Below are 18,772 nucleotides of genomic sequence, written 5' to 3' on the forward strand. Positions count from 1 at the left end.
CTTTTGGCTGCTCAATTTTCCAACCAAAGCCACAACTCTCGGGGGGTCTGATCAAAAGTGTGCCTGAGTGGCTTTATTTTGGTGAAGTGGCATTAAACACTGGCTTTGTTTTGCTGAAGTGGCATGTAACATACCCATTGGAGATGAACTGTAAATATATTGCAAAGAACCAAGTGACATCTTACAGTCTGTTTGCGATGTATTTTAGAAAACAACTACCAATGTTTGAAATCCTATTTATCCATGATAATGCTAACCAAGGTGAGGTCCAAAACCAGATGTGAAGTAGAACAAAATGTGGACCGAAACATGTTTAGGTTCCTCACTGGTTCTGGATTCATCCCAGACGTTCTGATCTCATTTCAAGTGCCAATATGATTTACCGCTGAATCTACTCTGACACCCAGGTAGATAACCACCGCAGACTTAGAGATAATATTATCTTAGATAAGTTTGTGCTGAAATTATTCTTTCTGCTTTGATTTTACTTTCAAGTCATAGCAGATTCCCCTACCTGAAGTGCCAAAGTAAGCATTGTGCTCTTCACACGTGAAGGACAATTTCTAGCCAAGGTGATTCCCTTTGGATTAAAAGGTTCCTTTGTTGGGTGCCAGAGGCTGGTCACTGTGAAGTTTTCTGTCCTATAGATCAATTGTGATGCTTGCAGGGGTGACATTGCTGGCCTCAGTAATACCAGGACTGACCATCTAGAATATTTCAGCAGTGTACGTTCCGAATTTACACAATCCAGACAATAACGTTCAGGCAGAAGCAGTTAGGAAAGGGCTTTTTGATCTATCTGACCCACTCAGTTGAATGATGGAGATAAGCCCTTACAAGACAATGTTGAGCTCACTCGAACCGCCTAAAATCCAGACTCAGATAGGGGCCATTTTGATCCTAGCTTACCAATAAAGGACCTGTTGGAAAGGGAATGGGAGTATTGTGACACCTTTAACAAAACTGGAGTCAAAGATAGCAGTCAGTGGTATTTGATTGAAATGTGTATGGCCAAAAAGCCTCTGCACCATTGAAAATGTCTACTTGTACAGTCAAGAGCTTATGACTGGAGGTTACAACTAGCACTGGCAAACCCGATATGTCTCTGTTGTAAACTGCAGATATTTTGACTTTATCAATGCTTATTTTGATTGGCGTTAGCCGATGGCCTTTATAGAAGAGCATTGGCTAAGCCAATAGGTCTTGATTTAACATTTGTGTTCAGATCCATTGACTTTTCCAATGCGTGCTTGCTTTCGCATAATCCATGGACTAAAGCATTCAAAGATGCACATGCGTATGCATGGAAAGCCATCTTGACAAATTATTAGAAATGTTGACATTTCCAAGATATCTCTACTGCGCATGCACCAGTGAACATCTTGAAATGATTGTTGAAAAAGTCTGCTAAAAAGAATTCCATTGTGGCTGATCGTGAATCGGAACGCAGGAACATGCAGCCATCATGACACGTTTAGTGAATGATGGACACCGGTGAGTGGGCTTTCATATGCATACTGACACACAGTGGCTATTTTGGAAGGTTTTCTATATGTTAAATATTAATTGACTTACTAAAAATGGGGTGATGGCTTTTCCAAACAGTTATTTAAATACAAACAGAAGATTAGGCAGGAAAACATCAAATGAAGGACAGGGAACTGAGACAGGAATCTTTGAAGTTCCTAGAGAGAGTGAGATTTAGGGACAGTTATAAAGATCAACCCGGATGATTCTGAGGAGATTTGACCTTTTGGATTGCAGATATCAGAAGGTTCACAACAGAGATTTTAGGGTTTTGGAACACAATTAAATGGTAAATGATGCTTTCCAGTTGCCAGATACTATTAAAGCAAATTTGATCATTGGGCTGACCATGTCCCAATATACGAGATCAGACCAATCTATTGAAATCTGAAGTGCCTTGAATCATATTTTAATGGGAACCAGGAAATCTGAAGAAGGGAGGATCAACATAAAGGGGACAAAATGAAAACAGAATAACTGCTTTAAGGGACTGATAAGTTGAAAGCTATTAGAGGCCAGTGAGTTAAAGTCAAATAGTAAACATCCGAAAATTGTAGAGTTGCATTGAGAGCCACCTTGAAAGGAGAAAGAGCTATTCATTTTAAGACCAGAACTTCCACTTGGGAATACAAATGTACAGGTAAAAAAGCTCTTCAGTGGTGAGCCTAATCCTGAGTGAATGGGTAGGGATTTTAGTAGGAACAAAAAGTCTTGTGATCAACATCAGTCATGTGTACTTGCTAAACTGGGAACTTAGTGCTTTTAATGGGCATTGAAGAACCATGAAGTTTTTCAGTGGGGTGACCAGGACATCTGTGTATTTGCAGGGGATTCATGGGCCACAAAGCAAAATATAGTGCCATAGATGGCAATCCCACATTCTGTGTGCACATAATGGATCAGAAACCAGTTTACGAAGAAAATAAATATTGGGTAATCAACATAAAACACTAGCCTTATGTAACAAAAAGTCATTTTGTGATTCTCAAATAGCGATTTTTTGCGAATCGCTATTTGAGAATCGCAAAATGCTATGTATGTAGGATTTACAATAAAGTTTGCGAATCCTACATATTCCCTAATTGCGAGTCGCAATTTGCGATTCGCAATTAAGGAATACCTCCCCATTCATTGGAGGCCCATAGGAATGACTGGGAAGACATTCTCAATTTGCGATTAGCAATTAGCAAATCGCAAATTGAGAATGCAATTTCAAGGGTGCAGGGGTGTCAAAAGGACACCCTGTTGCACCCCTGAAATAAGCATGGGTGCACATGTGGCGTACATACATGCCCTAAGGGCATGTATGTGCTGCACATTGCACTTTGAAAAATGCAAAAAAGTGAATTTTTCAAAGAAATCGCAAATTACCACCAACTTGAAGTTGGTGGTAATTTGCGATTCCTTAAGGCCAAATTGCACTTTTTTGATGCTTCTTACATTGCATTTAAAGAAACGCAAAATTTTCAATTCCTTAAATGCAATCGCAAAATAAGGAATCGCAAATTTTGCGATTCCATATTTTGCCTTAATACATACCATTTGGGAAAATTGCGAAAGCAATTTTGCTTGATACATATGGCCCATAGAGACTTTCTGAGAGGAAAATAGTTAAGTGGCAAGTGAAGGGGACGAATCCATGTCCTCAGACATAAATGAATTGTTTGATATTTATTAGTAGATCTTTTTATCTCTCTTTACAATAATATCTTCTTGCAAGCTCATTAAATAAGGCTACATAGACAGCAGTGTTAATTGTAGTACAAAGTGCACTGAGGGGTACCAGGTTACTGCAGAAAACAAACTGTACAACATTGCCAGCCACCATCCACATCCCAAAGACCTCCAAAATGAACACTGAAAAAAAAGAAATGAACACTAAAGCAGGGCATATGGAAAAAGCTTGCGAATTAACGTCTTCCAAGAGGAATTAGTAGATCTGTCATGTCTGGATATTTCAGAGGCATAGAGCAAATATACAGCACTAGCCCCCATGCCATATTAAAAAAACTGTAATAGAGGACAGAAACACTGTAAATAAAGCACTTAACAATAATTTGGTTTATAAATCAAACTGGAGGAAATCACCTAAAACGTATTTCAGTTTGAATAAAAGGAGCACACCTTTCATTAAAGATACATTCTGGCACGAGAAATTAACAGAAATAACTTGGTTAAGTAGTTAATAATATTCTGTCTAAGGCCATAAAAGACACATAATAGAAAAACACATTAACAAATTCATTTAAAAGCAATATATCATCATCTATAAAAAAACGCGACAGTCCCTCGATGCATCAATTATATATGAGTTTCTTGATCTTAGTACTGCTTGTAAAAACTTTGTACTCAGAAAAAACATGCACACACTAGGCAATAGTTGCAAATACAAAAGGGCTCCAGGAGTTTGCCTGAATCCCAATTATTTTAAAAAAGGTTTAAGATACAATCGCCAGGGATGAGTAAAATATTTACATAAGAACATAAAATGTAGGGTATCCTGTGGAGACCTATTGTTTCAGCCACACGGTCCTCTGTCTTCTACATGTAAAACAAAACCTGCCGGAGATGCAACTAAGTGATGGAACATATTTAGTCCACAATTAATAATTAAAAATCTGTCATGGGCACTGTTTAAAATAGAGAGGTAAGTCTCCGTGCCCTGTACTGACTTGACTAAGCTTCTTACCCTCACGATCTGTCATGACTTTTTTTGTAAAACAGCTCTTTGACCAGTTTCTGATCCTCTTACTTTGCAGTATCATATCTCATGAAAATTTCTGCTCTTCCCAAGGCTGTTAGAGTCTCCTTCACGTCCCATAACCATGGGATTTTGTAAGCTTGGTCGATTGAGAGGCAATCCAAAATTACTGCTCGATTAACGGATGCCTCCTGGTTGGACAAAACATTCACTCAACACAATAAAGGCTTGACAGCAACTAGGTCAGTTATTTAAGTAAGAAGGCAGACAAACTAAAACAAAAAGGACACTTCAATGAACAAAAAATAAGAGGGAAGCCAAAGGACAAATATTTAAAATATTCAAAGCCTGCCTAAAATGATGTAGACTGCCTTCACTGAGTCAGAATGCCTTTTCACACTGCAAGGGGGAACTTTATGTCAAGATTATACCCCTTTCAACATGGGTGAGTATCATGGGGAGATTTTCTTAAAGGAAGTATACTGGCTTAGATTTACAAGGTTATAGCAGAAAGTTAAACAAAGCCATAGCTGTGCCAGGTGCAAGAGAGATGGTGTGAAACAGAGGTGGGGTGTGTGCAGTAAAATTGATGCAGGAAAGGTATGCGATAGGCATCCGGAAGCGGGATATGTGTTGTCTTCATGTGGACTGGTTCCTTAATGCACGTGGTATATTCACTGAAGCTCTGACTCTGCATCTGCTCCATGGCCTAGCAATCCTGTAAAGAACTTGACCAAAGCAATCCGTTTGGACTCCTGAATGTGTTTGTCTTCTGCCACTTATTTATCCAGAATTTTGACTAATTCCAAAAATCACCGGGTAGAATGTCCTCTGACATTGACAATTTGATTACAAATAACACATGGATGTTGAGAGGATCTTCAAGGCTTTTGATGGGTAGAAGGAAACTATAGCCACCTTCATCTATGGTTAAACTTTGGATATATGTGGAGGTGCCTTTCCAGCAAAAAAAAACCCTTCTTCTGCAGTAAAGTTGAGAGAGTCAGAGGAGGTCTAAGTAATTCACTACAACCTGTATGTCAGTGCTATTCCTGTAGTCTACTGGCAAATCTGTTTGGGGTTCAGTGTCTAAAATGGAAGACAGCTCGGTCTGAAACACCTTGCATTCCTATGAACATTACTCTCAGTAAATAGATGTGCGGGCAGGCTCGCTCGGTGAGCAGTTAACAAAGCTCATAAATTGGAATGTTATTGACCATATTATACTTCCAAGCAATGCACAGTTAAAATAAACATATCTTTCTAATCCATGTATTGTGCTTTTTTAAATCAAGTACTTTGAATTAAAACACAAGCAGTAATTAAACATCTAAAGCATGCTGAATTTTGAGATATTTCATACAATAAACTAACACTATTTTTTTTATTTCGCAATTTGTATAGTGTCATATTACAGTGTTAAAATTCAGCATGTTAGCATATGCTATAGCACAGCATGTCCTTTATTTTGTATGCAGACAGATTTTCATTTCAATTGCATGAACGTAGCAGCCATTTCAGAACCGCTTTAAGATGGTCAGGTGGTTGGGAATAGCACGATGGGGCTTGAGGGAGCATGTGGTTGGGTGGGGGAACCTTACATTTTAATAAAGAGGTCAGGGGTGTAAAAGGAGCTGAGGGAGCCGGAAGAGAGAAAGAGAGTAACAGAAAATAGCCTCCTATTTACTGAAGTGCGAAAATGTAATGGTAGCAATGGAAGGCTACAACTGATCCAATCAAAACACTGTGAGACTGAAATGCTCCTTGGTGGGATAAACACATGAATAGGAAGGAATTTGATCAGTTCCAGAGTAGGTGTCAGACCCTGTTCAGGGGTTCACGAGGCAGGTGCAGGCAGGATTATGGGACACAGCCTTGAGGGCTGTAGTAATTTTTCTATACTGTTCTGGTGTCCTTTTCTACTATGGCTCTGTAAAAACTGAGCCACCTTTAATCACTTCAACACTTGTCTCTCAGTGCTGACAATGACAAACAGTCATAGGCTTCCCGATTTAATTTAGGGGTAATGCAGGCTTTAAACTGAAGACCACACACATCTGCACAATAACATGATTTTCCAGCCCAGTGCTTCTCTGTAGGAAAGACTATTCTACAACAAGGAACACTACAATATAAAACTGAAAAATGCATCAGATTCAGATTCCTGATGCACATGGCTGAGGTAAATATGCTTCAGACTGGCTCCCCTTCTCACTCTGCCCTCCCCCAACTTCTAGTCTAGGGCCTGGTAGCATAGTATCTAGTCTATGCTCTTCGGATCTCAGCACTAGGTAAAAGGCCTGGTCACACTAGGATCTCTTTAAAACATGGTATGGTGCCATGGCTGTGCTACATGTATCAACATATTACAGGAACAGTAGTCTTCCATCATAATTACCGAGGACTCACCTTGTTCACCTCTCTAGGTCCAGAACAGGTCCAGGGCCAGTTTCTTGTGAAGCTCAGGCCAAGGCTCTAATACACTTTAGACTTTTGCAAGGCTGGGCAAGAAATCTGGAAAACAGGATACTAGATCCTCTTATCTGGGCACGCACAGCAAGGGACATGACTGTACCCCATACAGGGGGCATAGTTGTACCAGCAGTAGGGAAGTGAGATAGACAAGAAAGCCAACTTGTCATAAGCAAACGGTTGATCCAAACCCGACTCTGGAATACATTGAAAAGAATAGCTAGAGACAACTAAAGCTGTCTGTTGTCAAAACCTAAAAAGAAATCTATTCTATAGAAACACAGTGATAATTAAAGCAACAAGAATGTGCAAAGCCAGTCTGTAGTCATTATTGGTAGAAAACATTTGAAAAGGGAAAATAAATGGTCCAAATTTGAAGTGGGACTTTTTTTATGTGACTTTGTGTTATCGAAAATGTATTTGGCAAGATCTTTCTTTTAAAGCTTGATTTACCAGAGGTAAATACTGAACTTGACTTCAGTCATCCCTAATGTACGCTGTCACATTTCTATTTACTTACTGTACTTCTCTATCTGCGCATCCTGTCTGCACCGCCACCAGAGTTTAAGAATACTTTAGAGAATGTTTTTTTAAGTTTCCCACAGCGGATTTGTTTTGAGAAGCTAGTGCATTTGGCGAGTCTTTCTCTTTGAACTACCATCACAATATATTCGAACCCCATATCCATAACTATGAGTAGTCAGTTAACGGTTCAAACTTAACCACGTCAAAAGAGATGCAACTTACTACATGTTAACGCGTTCTTTCAAGATTAGTTTGCTCTCGGTGTTCATCAGCTTTTTCTTTAAAATATGTGCAAGCTTGTGAGTTTAACAATACAGTCATTACTAATTAGTGTCTATAATGCCAAGGGTGAGATCATAAGCAGTACATTTGGAGGGTTATTAATGTTTAGCTACTTCAGGTTCCACTTTTGTGTTGTTAGAGGTTGTTGCACTAAAACCTTAGCAGCAAAATAAAAATTTTAAGCAATTTATAGATTTGCATTGATCAGTCTGTTTTGTTGTAAGTCTATATTTTCCTTTGCTTTGAATTTGTAGGGTCTTGTAAAACATATTGAAATGAACATGTAATTATGGATTAAGGTGGAACTACCTCAATAGATATTTCTGATTAGAACATTGAAAGGTTGAGAGCTCGATTTAAGACACTGACTCGTCTCAACCCATAATGGCTAGTGCAAACTTTCTGTTCTACCGTTCCACTGCTTGCCTTTCTGTTTCTCCCTGTTTCTTTTAGATTAAGCACATTCTGCGCCCAGTGAATGGAATGATCATATAGTTGTATTGCTCTTTTGCTTAGGGCTATAACTGTTGCTAAAAGTCCTCACTATCGTTATGTGAAGGCCTCTAACACCTGTTATTCAGAGGTAGCTGGCAGGGAATAGGGGTGCCAGGGCAGAGGGGGGGACAACATTTTTTTTTAAAAACACTTACCTTTTCAAAGCCGCCATCTCTCTTCACCTTCTGTCCCTTCTCACGGCCGCCTTCTCCTCCACTTCGGTGCCGGAAGCCCACAGACTGCCCTAAGCCAATACCAATGCTGAAATGCAGCGCTGTGAGTGGTCTGAGCGCCCTAGCTCGGCCTCAGACAGGGACTGGGAGCCTGTGCATGTTCCCCACAAGGCTGTATATTACAGCCTGATGGGCAACATGCAAAGTGCACGTCTGTTGGACCGGCCAAACAGTCATGCGCACTTGGACAGTGCCACCGCTCCTCCCCCTGGGACTCCATTCCCTCTTGGCCCTAACCTAGCCCTACAGTGAACAATAAAATGATAATAATGAGTTTATTATCATTTTTTTTTCCTGCTCTGAGAACAGTGGGGCGACGCTCCTCCATCTTAGCTAACTTGCTGTTATCGCACTAAGCAGCATTGTAAAGTGCTAACTCATTGTGAACTTCTCTATTTTCCTGTATCAACTCACTTATCACTCAACAGTCTCTGACAGACATTTAAAATTAAAGGCAATTTGCAAAATGTCCTGCCAATAAAGTTATCAACAATGATCGGTCGAAATGAATAGATAGCCCTTGTCCACGAAAGAACATAAATATGAACCAAAACTTCCAGAAAGAGAAGGTGGATTGATCTTTCCTTTTACATTCCATTTTGCCATCCATTTCTTTAGGTGCGGGACCATCTCAAGTCACTGCACTCGCGAGATGAAGCCTCTGCTGAAAGGGAATTGCCGAGATGAATGACAAGTGAAAGTCTATAAATGCTCCTTTAGAAAGTACTTAGAATAAGCGTCCTCTAGACCCTGAAAACCGGGTGATAATTGTTTGTCGCCGTCAGTCTCACCTGACACTTGTTTGTTTTAGACTTTGAAGAGAAGGGGAATTGAATGTCAGTTTCTAGGATTCACATATGCTTTGCTCAGTCAGACAACAGGTCTCGTGCTATAACTGAAACACAAGTAAGACAACGTAAAATGTTCATTTTTTGGGGAGGTAGTAAGATTCCAAGATAGAAAGCAGAGGCGGATCAGCGTTTAAATTGGTTGGGTTTAAAATCTGTTGAGAGTATTCGATTTTGTAGGCAAAACATTTTTAAGCTCTGTAAATTAGTGGGCCATAGGCTCTCATTAGGAGTGGTTGGAAAAATAATGGGGTAATACAGCATTCAGTATTTCTACTGCTGAGAGTCAGTTCCCATGTTGTGATACCCCGATGAGGTATTTCTGTGGTCATTACGTGTTTTTGTGTGCAGAATGTAGATTGACCAAAGAAATGATGGGTTGTGCATCGATTTCTGCTTGATTTGCCAGCATTCTGTGCAGGGTTCCCTGCGTATTTTTCACTAGGTTTCACCTGCTGAAATTTGATTGAGTATTACCACATGGCCTTTCATTATGTGTGGCCTGGTAAATTGGCTGAATTTCCCTCACCCCAGGAGTTCCTGATACAAGGGTACCCATAACTCTGGGGGGGGGGGGGGGTGGACAATCCAGACCCCACTTCATTTAATGTTGACTAATTCAGATACCTTCAACACAAAACTGATTGCTTGATCCAGCCAATACTGCTGAGAAATGTAGGTTCTTCCAACATAAAAGTGCTTCCTTCATACATCCCATACCCCTCCCTGTTTTGTACTTTTATTAGAACTACTTTCTTGTTTATTGCTGTTTAACACCTTAGCAGCTATGGAACGTCCAGCTCCAGTGCTGAACGTTCCATTGCGCAGGTGAGGTTCGAACGTCCAACGGCCGACGGCAGCACTCCCGAGGTAGTGGTGCCGTCGGCTGTTGGACTAGGCGCAGCACTTATGAGGTTAATGTTTCCACGTGTATACTTGGAATCAGTAAACACATAACGTATATTCCTTATCTCAGTAACAACACATACCATATATTCTTTATCTCATAAGAAGGGATAGTTCAATACATTTCTACTCTAAAGTTATATTTTGAAAGACTACACACTAAATGATGAAATATTTTTATTGCAGGTCTTAATAAATTATGTTAATATGCAATGCATTTTACAAAACTTATTAGGTGTCCAGTATTTGTCAATATATATGTATATGGGAAAAAAAAACAATTGACTAGATGAATTTTATCATATTTTCAGGTCATTCAGACAATAAGTGCGACCGACAAAGACGATTCTGCCAATGGACCAAGATTTCATTTTTCTCTTGAAGGGGAGCCCTTATTGAATCCCAACTTCACAATACGAAACAATGAAGGTAAACAATTTAATATATCTCCTCAGTTCGTAGCTAATACCAAAAAGCAACAGTGTCTGATAATCTACTCTGTGGTGATCTTTTGTAACTGTAATGAGTGCTATAAACTCCAAATATTTGAATTTGTGGTATGCTTTTGTTGTTGGTAATTAAGAGGTTGAGAGTTTGGCAGATGAGATACTCTGTGAAAACCTGACAGATATTCTGTCCATAACACTACAATTGTTGAAAACTATAATGCATTTGTGATACGGTTGATGGCACATCCATAACGTTTGTCACGGAGTACCCTGCCCACAAAACTCTAGGGCTCTAACTCATGTTTAACACTCAATCTGTTATTTCTGAGGTATTGGGCGCATTTTGGTAGACTGGATATAATTTTACAAATGTTTCCATCACAGAACAGAGGCACATTGAGCTTTGTGGAGGCATGCAGACAGTGCAGGTGAACTTATCAGTCTTAAAGAGGTGTAAGATTTTTGTGACTGGAAGGATAAACCACATTTCTTACTTCAAATGAGCAGCAAATGCATATGCATGGTATGTAGCTGACTGTAGCAAGTACTATTTGATGTTTTTGTAACACATTAATTGCATAGTCTGGCTGCCATGGGTGCATGATCAGAATTGTGTGTTAATGTGGGCTGTGGTATCATTTATGTATAGAGTCAGTGCAAGATAATTTCATGAGTGACATCGGCAGATCTCAGCTTAAGCATATATTTGAAGGCAGTTTAAACTGATTTTTTATTTTGGCACATCTTCACAAAGCCCAAATATTCATATCCACAAAAGAAAGGATATAGTGTGCAATTTGAAAAAAAAGTATTTAGTAACACATTGACATTTTTGAAAATCATATTATCCGAGCAGAAAATGGGCAAGTATCAGGCCCAATAAATAGCTAATATACTAAAAGTTCTAAAAAATTCACTTTTTGTTGTCTGCTTTATATCAATTTGTGCTCAGATGTTGCTAGAAACTGGGTCTCTAATTGTCAGAGGTTGGAACCCTGTCTGAATAGGGACCATCATCCTAGTCAGGTTAAGTCATAATACAACCTAAATTGTCCTGTGCTCACCATCTGATAGCTTGGCACAGAGCAGGCATGCTTAACTTAGAAAGCAACGGGTAAAGTATTTGTTCAATAGCTCATACAGTAACACAGTGAAACAACCACGGAAAGACTTCACAACAGTTTAGAAAAATAAAGTATGGTATTCTAAATAAAACACAACCAAAACAACAAGAACTCAATGTAAAGAAGTTGTGATATTGAATTTTAAAGAAATAAAAGCAGCCAAGTACTTAGAAGCCAGAAGCACTAAAAAGGGTACTTTAGGTTTCACAGCACCGTGGGAAAGTCAAAGTTCAGGCCGACTGCGATGGAGGTCCGGCCAGCTACAGTACCCACGCAGTCTCCTTTGAACGAAGGAATTTTTGTATGTTTGTGTGTACTTTGTATGATTTTAAATAATCGAATAAAGTGGTATTGACTTGACTTGACTTGAACGAAGTCCCTTTCCTGGTCACAAGCAACGAGATACCTCAAACTTTTCCACCCACGTGAGGCTGATGCGTCAGTTTCGAAGATGGGTGCCCACGTCGAGAATTGCTGAGCGGCTTCTGCCACACCATTAAGGGCATGTGTAGATCTCACCAAGCTGCAGTGGCAGCGATACGCTGTCCCATGGATCAATCTCTGGAGGCAAAGTGCAGGTTCTGAAGCGATGTGACAATTTTACTCCTGCAACCATGTCGATTCGGCAGTCCTGCTACTTGCAGATAGGAAATGCATTGAAAACCCATAGTGCAAGTATCTGGGCCACTTCCGGTGAGCTAGACACAGGTACAGGGGTAGAGACTTTGATATCTCTAACAGTAGGCTAGCCAACAAGCACTTGGAGATCACTTGGAAGGAGGCAGAGACCAGCTCTGCTTCAGCAGAGTCATGGAGCACAGGGCAACAAATAGAAAATCAGGCCTTCCAGATCAGCTGTCCAGTTGAGTCCTTTGACAGAGGTTAAGGTGTATGTGCAGAAGTGTCTGGTCTGTTGGGGTCAGAGACCCTGTACTTACACCCAAATATGCCTTCAAAGTGAGGGAGACTTTAAAGGATGGATTTGAAGTGCACCAGTATTCCTTTTAACCAAGTCATGTCTACCTGGATATGTGTGGGGTGTAATCAGTCATTTGTGTGGGATCAGGCCACTACCCTTTGAAGTGTAAGTGTGAGCCCCTTCCTGCTCAGGAAGGGCCGTCAGAATGCAGATGTATATAGATGGGTACTCAGCCACAAGTAACCTTCCTTCCTTCTAGGCCTTAACTTTATTGTTTGTGCTACTACACTCACCACATTGTGCCTTAGCTTTTTATATTGGCCCACCTACTATGGAAGAGTCATTGAAACCTTTAGTACAACCTGTTTATGTTCTATTACTTACCGGTAATCTTCATTACTCCGGGTCCCGTTGTCCTCGTCCCATTCATTACTATGTGGAAATAACCATCTCTGACAGAAAAAAAATCAGAAGAATGCTGGGACACTAACCCCGCCCCTCCCACCTGGAGTACATAAGGGGTACTTACCCAGCATTCCACCTGAACAACGAAGCCCCCAACAGGACGGCCGTCCATCCGGGAGGGAGGGAGGGAATGGGACGAGGACAACGGGACCCGGAGTAATGAAGGTTACTGGTAAGTAATGGAGCATTAGCCCCTTGTCCCTTATGTCCTCACCCCATTCATTACTATGTGGAGAATACCAAAGCAGAAAAGCCAGCCTTCCCAAACAAAACAGAAGCCAACCCAGGAAACCACACCAAGGCAGCAACTGTAGGAAGCAAAAGGCAGAACCGGCTAAACCCGAGGCAGAGCCCCCGACAAGAGGGAGCCCCACCAAACCTGGACGCACCAAACAAAGGAGAACATCCAGAAGACCAGTACGAGCAGGAACACCCCACAGCCAACCAGAGAAGGGGAAAGCAGGGACACATAAGCCATCCAAGGCAAGAAAAAAACAACAGCGAGGAGGCAACCCAAAGAGAAAAGCCAAGAGCCACTAGGCCAGCAACCAGAACCGAACAACAGGAGCCAAACCTAGGCACAGAGAACCCATGCCAGCCGAACACAGGCCCTGGAAAGAAAGAAACATCCAGGGGACAAGGGGGCCAGAGAATAGCGAAGCCCCAACCAAAAACAACCAAAGTCGCCCCCGGAAAAAAGTATGAGAAGCCCACAAAGGGCAGGACCAAACCAGAAGAGAAGGGAATCAAACAACTCAACCCCAGAGAGACCAGAGGACAAACCACTTGAACCTCACAAAAGAGGACCAAACCCCTGGAGAAAAGGGCCAGCACCAGCCTACAGGTCACCAGCACCAAGCCCGGAAGGCGAGACAGAGCCCACGAAACAGGGAGAGAGGGAAAGCCAAGGCACCGGGGAAGGAAGAACAAGCCCCGGAAGCCAACCTACCAGGCCCCGAGAGACCAGGAACAAGGCGCCAAGGGAACCAGCACCCCCAGGAAGCCCGAGCAGCAAGAACCCACAAGGACAACCAACCAGGACAAAGAGACCGGAAAACAAAGAGTAAAAGGGAACAGGAGGAATCACAGGAACCCCAGAATACAGCTCCAGCAAAACACCCTAAACGCAAACTGGCGGAAACCGGAGCAGGAAGCCACAGTCAGAAGAAGACACACCGAGAAGGAGGGCAACCGACGGGTAAACGACCCAGAGAACCCAAGATCACAGCAAGGGAACCCCAAGGGAGCCAACAGCAACAACAGACAAGCCCAACCAGAGACAGGCCAGGCAGAGACGACCCCAAACAGCCCAAGCAGAAGGCAGGGGCAAAAAACACAGAGGCCAGCAAGATCGAGGGCCAACAATCCCAGGAGGACCTCAAGGAGCGGGACAGGCCCAAACACCACAGAATGGAACCCCAACCCACCAGAGGAGAGGAAACACAAAAACATCCCGACCAAAGAAACAACAGAAGCCAGGGCGGAACGCACAAGCAAACCAAACCCCACAGCATGGTATGACCCAAGGCAGGGCACATGCAGGGGATGAACCCCCAGGGCAAAAAAACGGCAACTGAGGACACAGTCGGGAAGCAAAAAGCCAAAGCCAAGCAACTCGCAAGACCAGAAGGACCCGATAGCCGAACCCAAAACCGGGAGAAGGCCAAAGAAGGGAAGGTCCCAGCAGAGCACAGGCCAGAGAGCAAACAGCCTTGGTGCCGCCCAAACGAAACCCAAGAGGAGGCTAGCAGGGAATATAGAAGTGGGAGACAGACCCAAACCAGCCCAACCAGAACCAAGAGGCCACAAAGCCAAGAACACACCACACCTGCAAGGACCAGAACCCGACAGCAGAGGAACCAGCCACCCGACAGGCAGAAAAGACACCAGCAAAGAAGTGCCAGGCCACCCAACAAACCTCCAACACAGCCCGACAAGCAGGCCAGGACTGCAACAAGAGCACAACAAGGCAACCCCAAGCAGGTCGTACCAAACACAAACCAGCAGACCAGCCAAGAACAGGACCCAACAGGGAGGAAGGTCGAAGGCAACAGTCAACCACAAGAAGGCACCGCCGAAGGCCAAGCAGGAGCAACCACAAGCCCGCAGACCATGAGCGACCAAAACAGGGCCCCACAGGGAAAATCTGAGGCACAACCCTGGCAAAAAGAACCACCAGAAAGGGCAGGGACAACACCCCATCTCCACAGCGAACCAAGCCGGAGAAGAATACCACAGGCCAGAAGAGACCCAGCGGAGGCCACCAGTACCTGGGAAAACCAATCAGGCATCAAACATTGGCCACCCAGCAGCACCACAGACACCAGACGAGACCAGAGGAAGCAGGGAGGAAAGGCCGGAGGGAGAGGCACATCCACCAGCCAAGAGGCCAACCACAAGACACCCCAGGGGAAGCCAGAAGCAACCGAAGCACCAGAGTAGGCAAAGAGTCCAGAACCCCACAGAGCAGCGGGGACCAGAGAGGGTTGACCAGGGCCCCCAAAGCACACCAGCACAGGAAACCGACCCAGAAAGGAGGCCAGACCATCACCAGAGTGCCCGCCAAGAACCAGCAGCAAGGGGAAGCAGAAAAGAGGAAACAAACTCAATGGAAAACCCAAGCGTCGACCCCATCCAGGAGATAGACCACCCTCAGGGAGCAAAGGCCACAGGCAAAACACCAAAGTTCAGGAAGAGCAACCCCGCGGCACCGGACCCAGCCAATGAACCCCAGCACCCCGCCAGAACGTAAGGGCCAGCACACCGGGGGCCCAGACGAAAAAACACCTGACAAAAGGCCAAGCATAAGCCATCCCGGCCACCGCACGAACACAGTCCAGCAACAAACGGACAGCAGTCAAAAGAAACCGCTGCACACAGGAGGGGAGGAAACCACAAACAAGCAACCCCCTCCCCGCAAGGGAAAACACACACCAGAACAGCCTATGCAAGGCAGCCCAGCGAGAGAAGTGCCTGTAGTGCGTGCAAGGAAGATGCCACGAACCAGAAACCAACAACCAGCCGACCAGGGAGACAACCAACCCCGGCAAGGCACAGAAGCCAGAATTCAACAGCTACAACCCACCCCAGTGCAGGAGGACAGAAGGCGCACCAACAGCGTGCCCGGAAAGCACCGGCAGGAGTGACTCAACTACCATACTGGCCACTCACAGAACAAAATCCAAGCACGCAAGGGACAGGCAAAGTCCCAGTACCTAAACCGAGGGAGCCCCACAGACCGAAAGAAGCTGAAACAGGGCCAAAGAACAGAGCCCTGGTATCGGCACCCCAGGTCAGCGTTTTAACATATTAAAAATAAGGATTAACCAATGACCCATATTAAAAAATTATATCTTAACAAATTCATACATTAGAAACCAATCATTATAAATATTCGAGAGACAAAAAACAAATGAGACAGTGAAAACACCATAACTTGGTTATCTCGACTGAATCAACTGTATTCAATTCCATAAAAAATTCATATAATTAGACTCAAGCTTTCCTTAAATATAACCCTGTGGTCAAAAGCGTTGATGCGTTTTGGTGGCTGTAGTTTACATATGAACTACCTTCCTCAGGACATCCCAGCCGTCATGACCGCGCCCGCGATCGGTATGTGCCGCACAGGAGCAGAATTCTGGCCGTGGGCAAGGGGTTAAAAATATATTGAGGGAATCTGTTGTAATCACAGTCTTGTAGTTTAGTGTGGTTTAAATTGATTTTGTAAGATTAAGATGTTGGTTGGTAGAACCAAGTACAGGAGCTCCACCAGGAGCAGCCAGCCTGCTGCTCAGCTCATACTCCAACTGTGACACCTCACCACACAGGCACACAAGCCTTCCATCCATCATCACCACACCAATATTTCACTCAGAAGACTCACTGGCTGAGCAGGTAGGGTCCAAGGTAGGAGGGGAGATGCATGAATACACAAGGAAGATATAAAACAATCGCTTGTGAATACCACACAAATAAACAAGAAATACAAATAAAGAACACCAAAGCTACTAAATAGTATGGACGTACATGTTTTCCATGATTATCAAGGTCTTTATATCTATCGTTCACTGCAATAGTTATGGTTTTCCATTCGATCTAGGATTGCAATGTTTATTTTTTCATTTCCAAATGTAAACTGGAATTTGGAACAAAATGTTGTATACTTTTCGTTTTTCAATGCAAACTACCATTTATATTCATATTTTCATTGAAAGCCTTTTGTAGATGTAAGAATCAAGTTGGCTCAAAGGAAGCTTTCAAGATAGTGTATCCAAGGTGCCATATAGTTGCCACCAACACCTCACCCCTGAGCAGCTTTCTGACATCCTGAACTTCAACAAGGGAGTGTTCAAAATTCTAACATATACATATAGAACACACAAGAAGAAACCCCCACACATTTTTTCTATTCAATATATTTTGTGTTCAGTGTTTCATAAAGGTTCAATGTGCTTGTCTTCTGTAAGCTGATTACATTAAATAATTGTTTTGAGTTAAAGAACGCCATAATCTTGCAAGTAAAGACATATTAGCACCCCAAAAATCAGGGTATTGGGAGGGTGGGATTGCATTTAATCCCCTCACCCAGCCAGCTGTTCAAGCTATTTAATACCTCTACATTTTTAGGTTTTGTATGGGAGTCCAATGGAAGGTAACACAAGCATCAATGTTGGCATAATTTCTTGTCACAGAAGTTCTGTTTGCTTTTTTACAGTGGCATCAGAAAATGTCAGGGGCACTCTTAAAAGACTACCTAAAAGGCGAAAAAAGCAACTATAATATGGCATGGCATAGCTTGATCACGATACAAGCAATTACATTACAAATTTACATTTACATAAAATTGAGAGGAATATTAAAAAGAGCGTATTTGGGGTTTGCCACTCCCTCTTCATGTAGTATCAGGATAGAGCTGGGAATGCAAACTGTAGTCTCAAAAGGCATTGCCCAGTTTATTTTTATACTATTTGGATTTACTTCTGACCCTTGAAAATAAAAGTAGGGCCAACATTCTTTCAAAAGTTCCTAGCTACGCGACCTCTCTGTGATTTTTATCTTCATATAAAGCTTTAGTTAAAAATATTATTTGGTGAAAAAAAGAAAAAAGGTTAGTACATTTGCCTTGAAAATATAAAGGAAGAGTTTTTTTTAAAAGAGATGGGTACTCTGACACTTTTGCTGTATATCAAATTCATTGGGATAATCTGACACAGTTGGAACAGGTGGTTATACCAACTAAAACAGTAAACTGTCAGATCAGCCCATATAGTTCTCAGTGAGTGAATGAGGCCAGCAAACCTGGCAGTCGTTTGGCAAATTGCTCCCCCCAAGAGAATTTTGTAATTCTTACATTTCTTCCCTTCTCTGCGTCCTTCTTTAAGTCTTTTACCTGTCTTTCTCACAATGCTTTTTTGAATTGTTCATCTTTCTTTCCATCCTTTCTGTACTTTTTTCCATTCTTCCACCCATTCTTCTTCATGGATTTCCTTCCATGCATCCATCCATCTGTCCCTCATATTTATTTTCTCTATTCTTTCTTCTCTCCATCCTTGCCTTTTTCCTTCCTTCTTTTTCACTCCTCATCCATTCATCTCATCATCTGTCTTTCTAATCATCTAACTTGTCTTCATTCTTTTAATTGATGTGTCAATCTTCTCACCATTGAATATTCTTCCCTCATTCATCTTTCTCTTCAATTACCATCCACCCATCTTTCCAGCCACTGTTTTCTCTATGCCTCCCATTTTCATCCTCTTTATTCATCTACCTCTCCATATATCCATCTCTGCATCCATATATCAATTTCATCCTTCTATTCATCCT

The 18,772-nt window shown here is 42.5% G+C and overlaps 1 protein-coding gene across 1 annotated transcript in view; it reads left to right on the forward strand.

Annotated features, from left to right (window-relative positions):
- CDH18 (cadherin 18) overlaps positions 1-18,772 on the forward strand; it is a 2,230,955-nt gene that overhangs the window by 1,876,210 nt on the left and 335,973 nt on the right. The window contains exon 13 of the mRNA XM_086965396.1: positions 10,301-10,418. Coding sequence (XP_086821522.1) covers positions 10,301-10,418 — 118 coding nt within the window. The remainder of the gene's footprint in view (positions 1-10,300; positions 10,419-18,772) is intronic.

This window comes from Lissotriton vulgaris, chromosome 4_1 (assembly GCF_964263255.1).
Source record: "Lissotriton vulgaris chromosome 4_1, aLisVul1.2, whole genome shotgun sequence".
Classification (NCBI taxonomy): Eukaryota; Metazoa; Chordata; class Amphibia; order Caudata; family Salamandridae; genus Lissotriton; species Lissotriton vulgaris.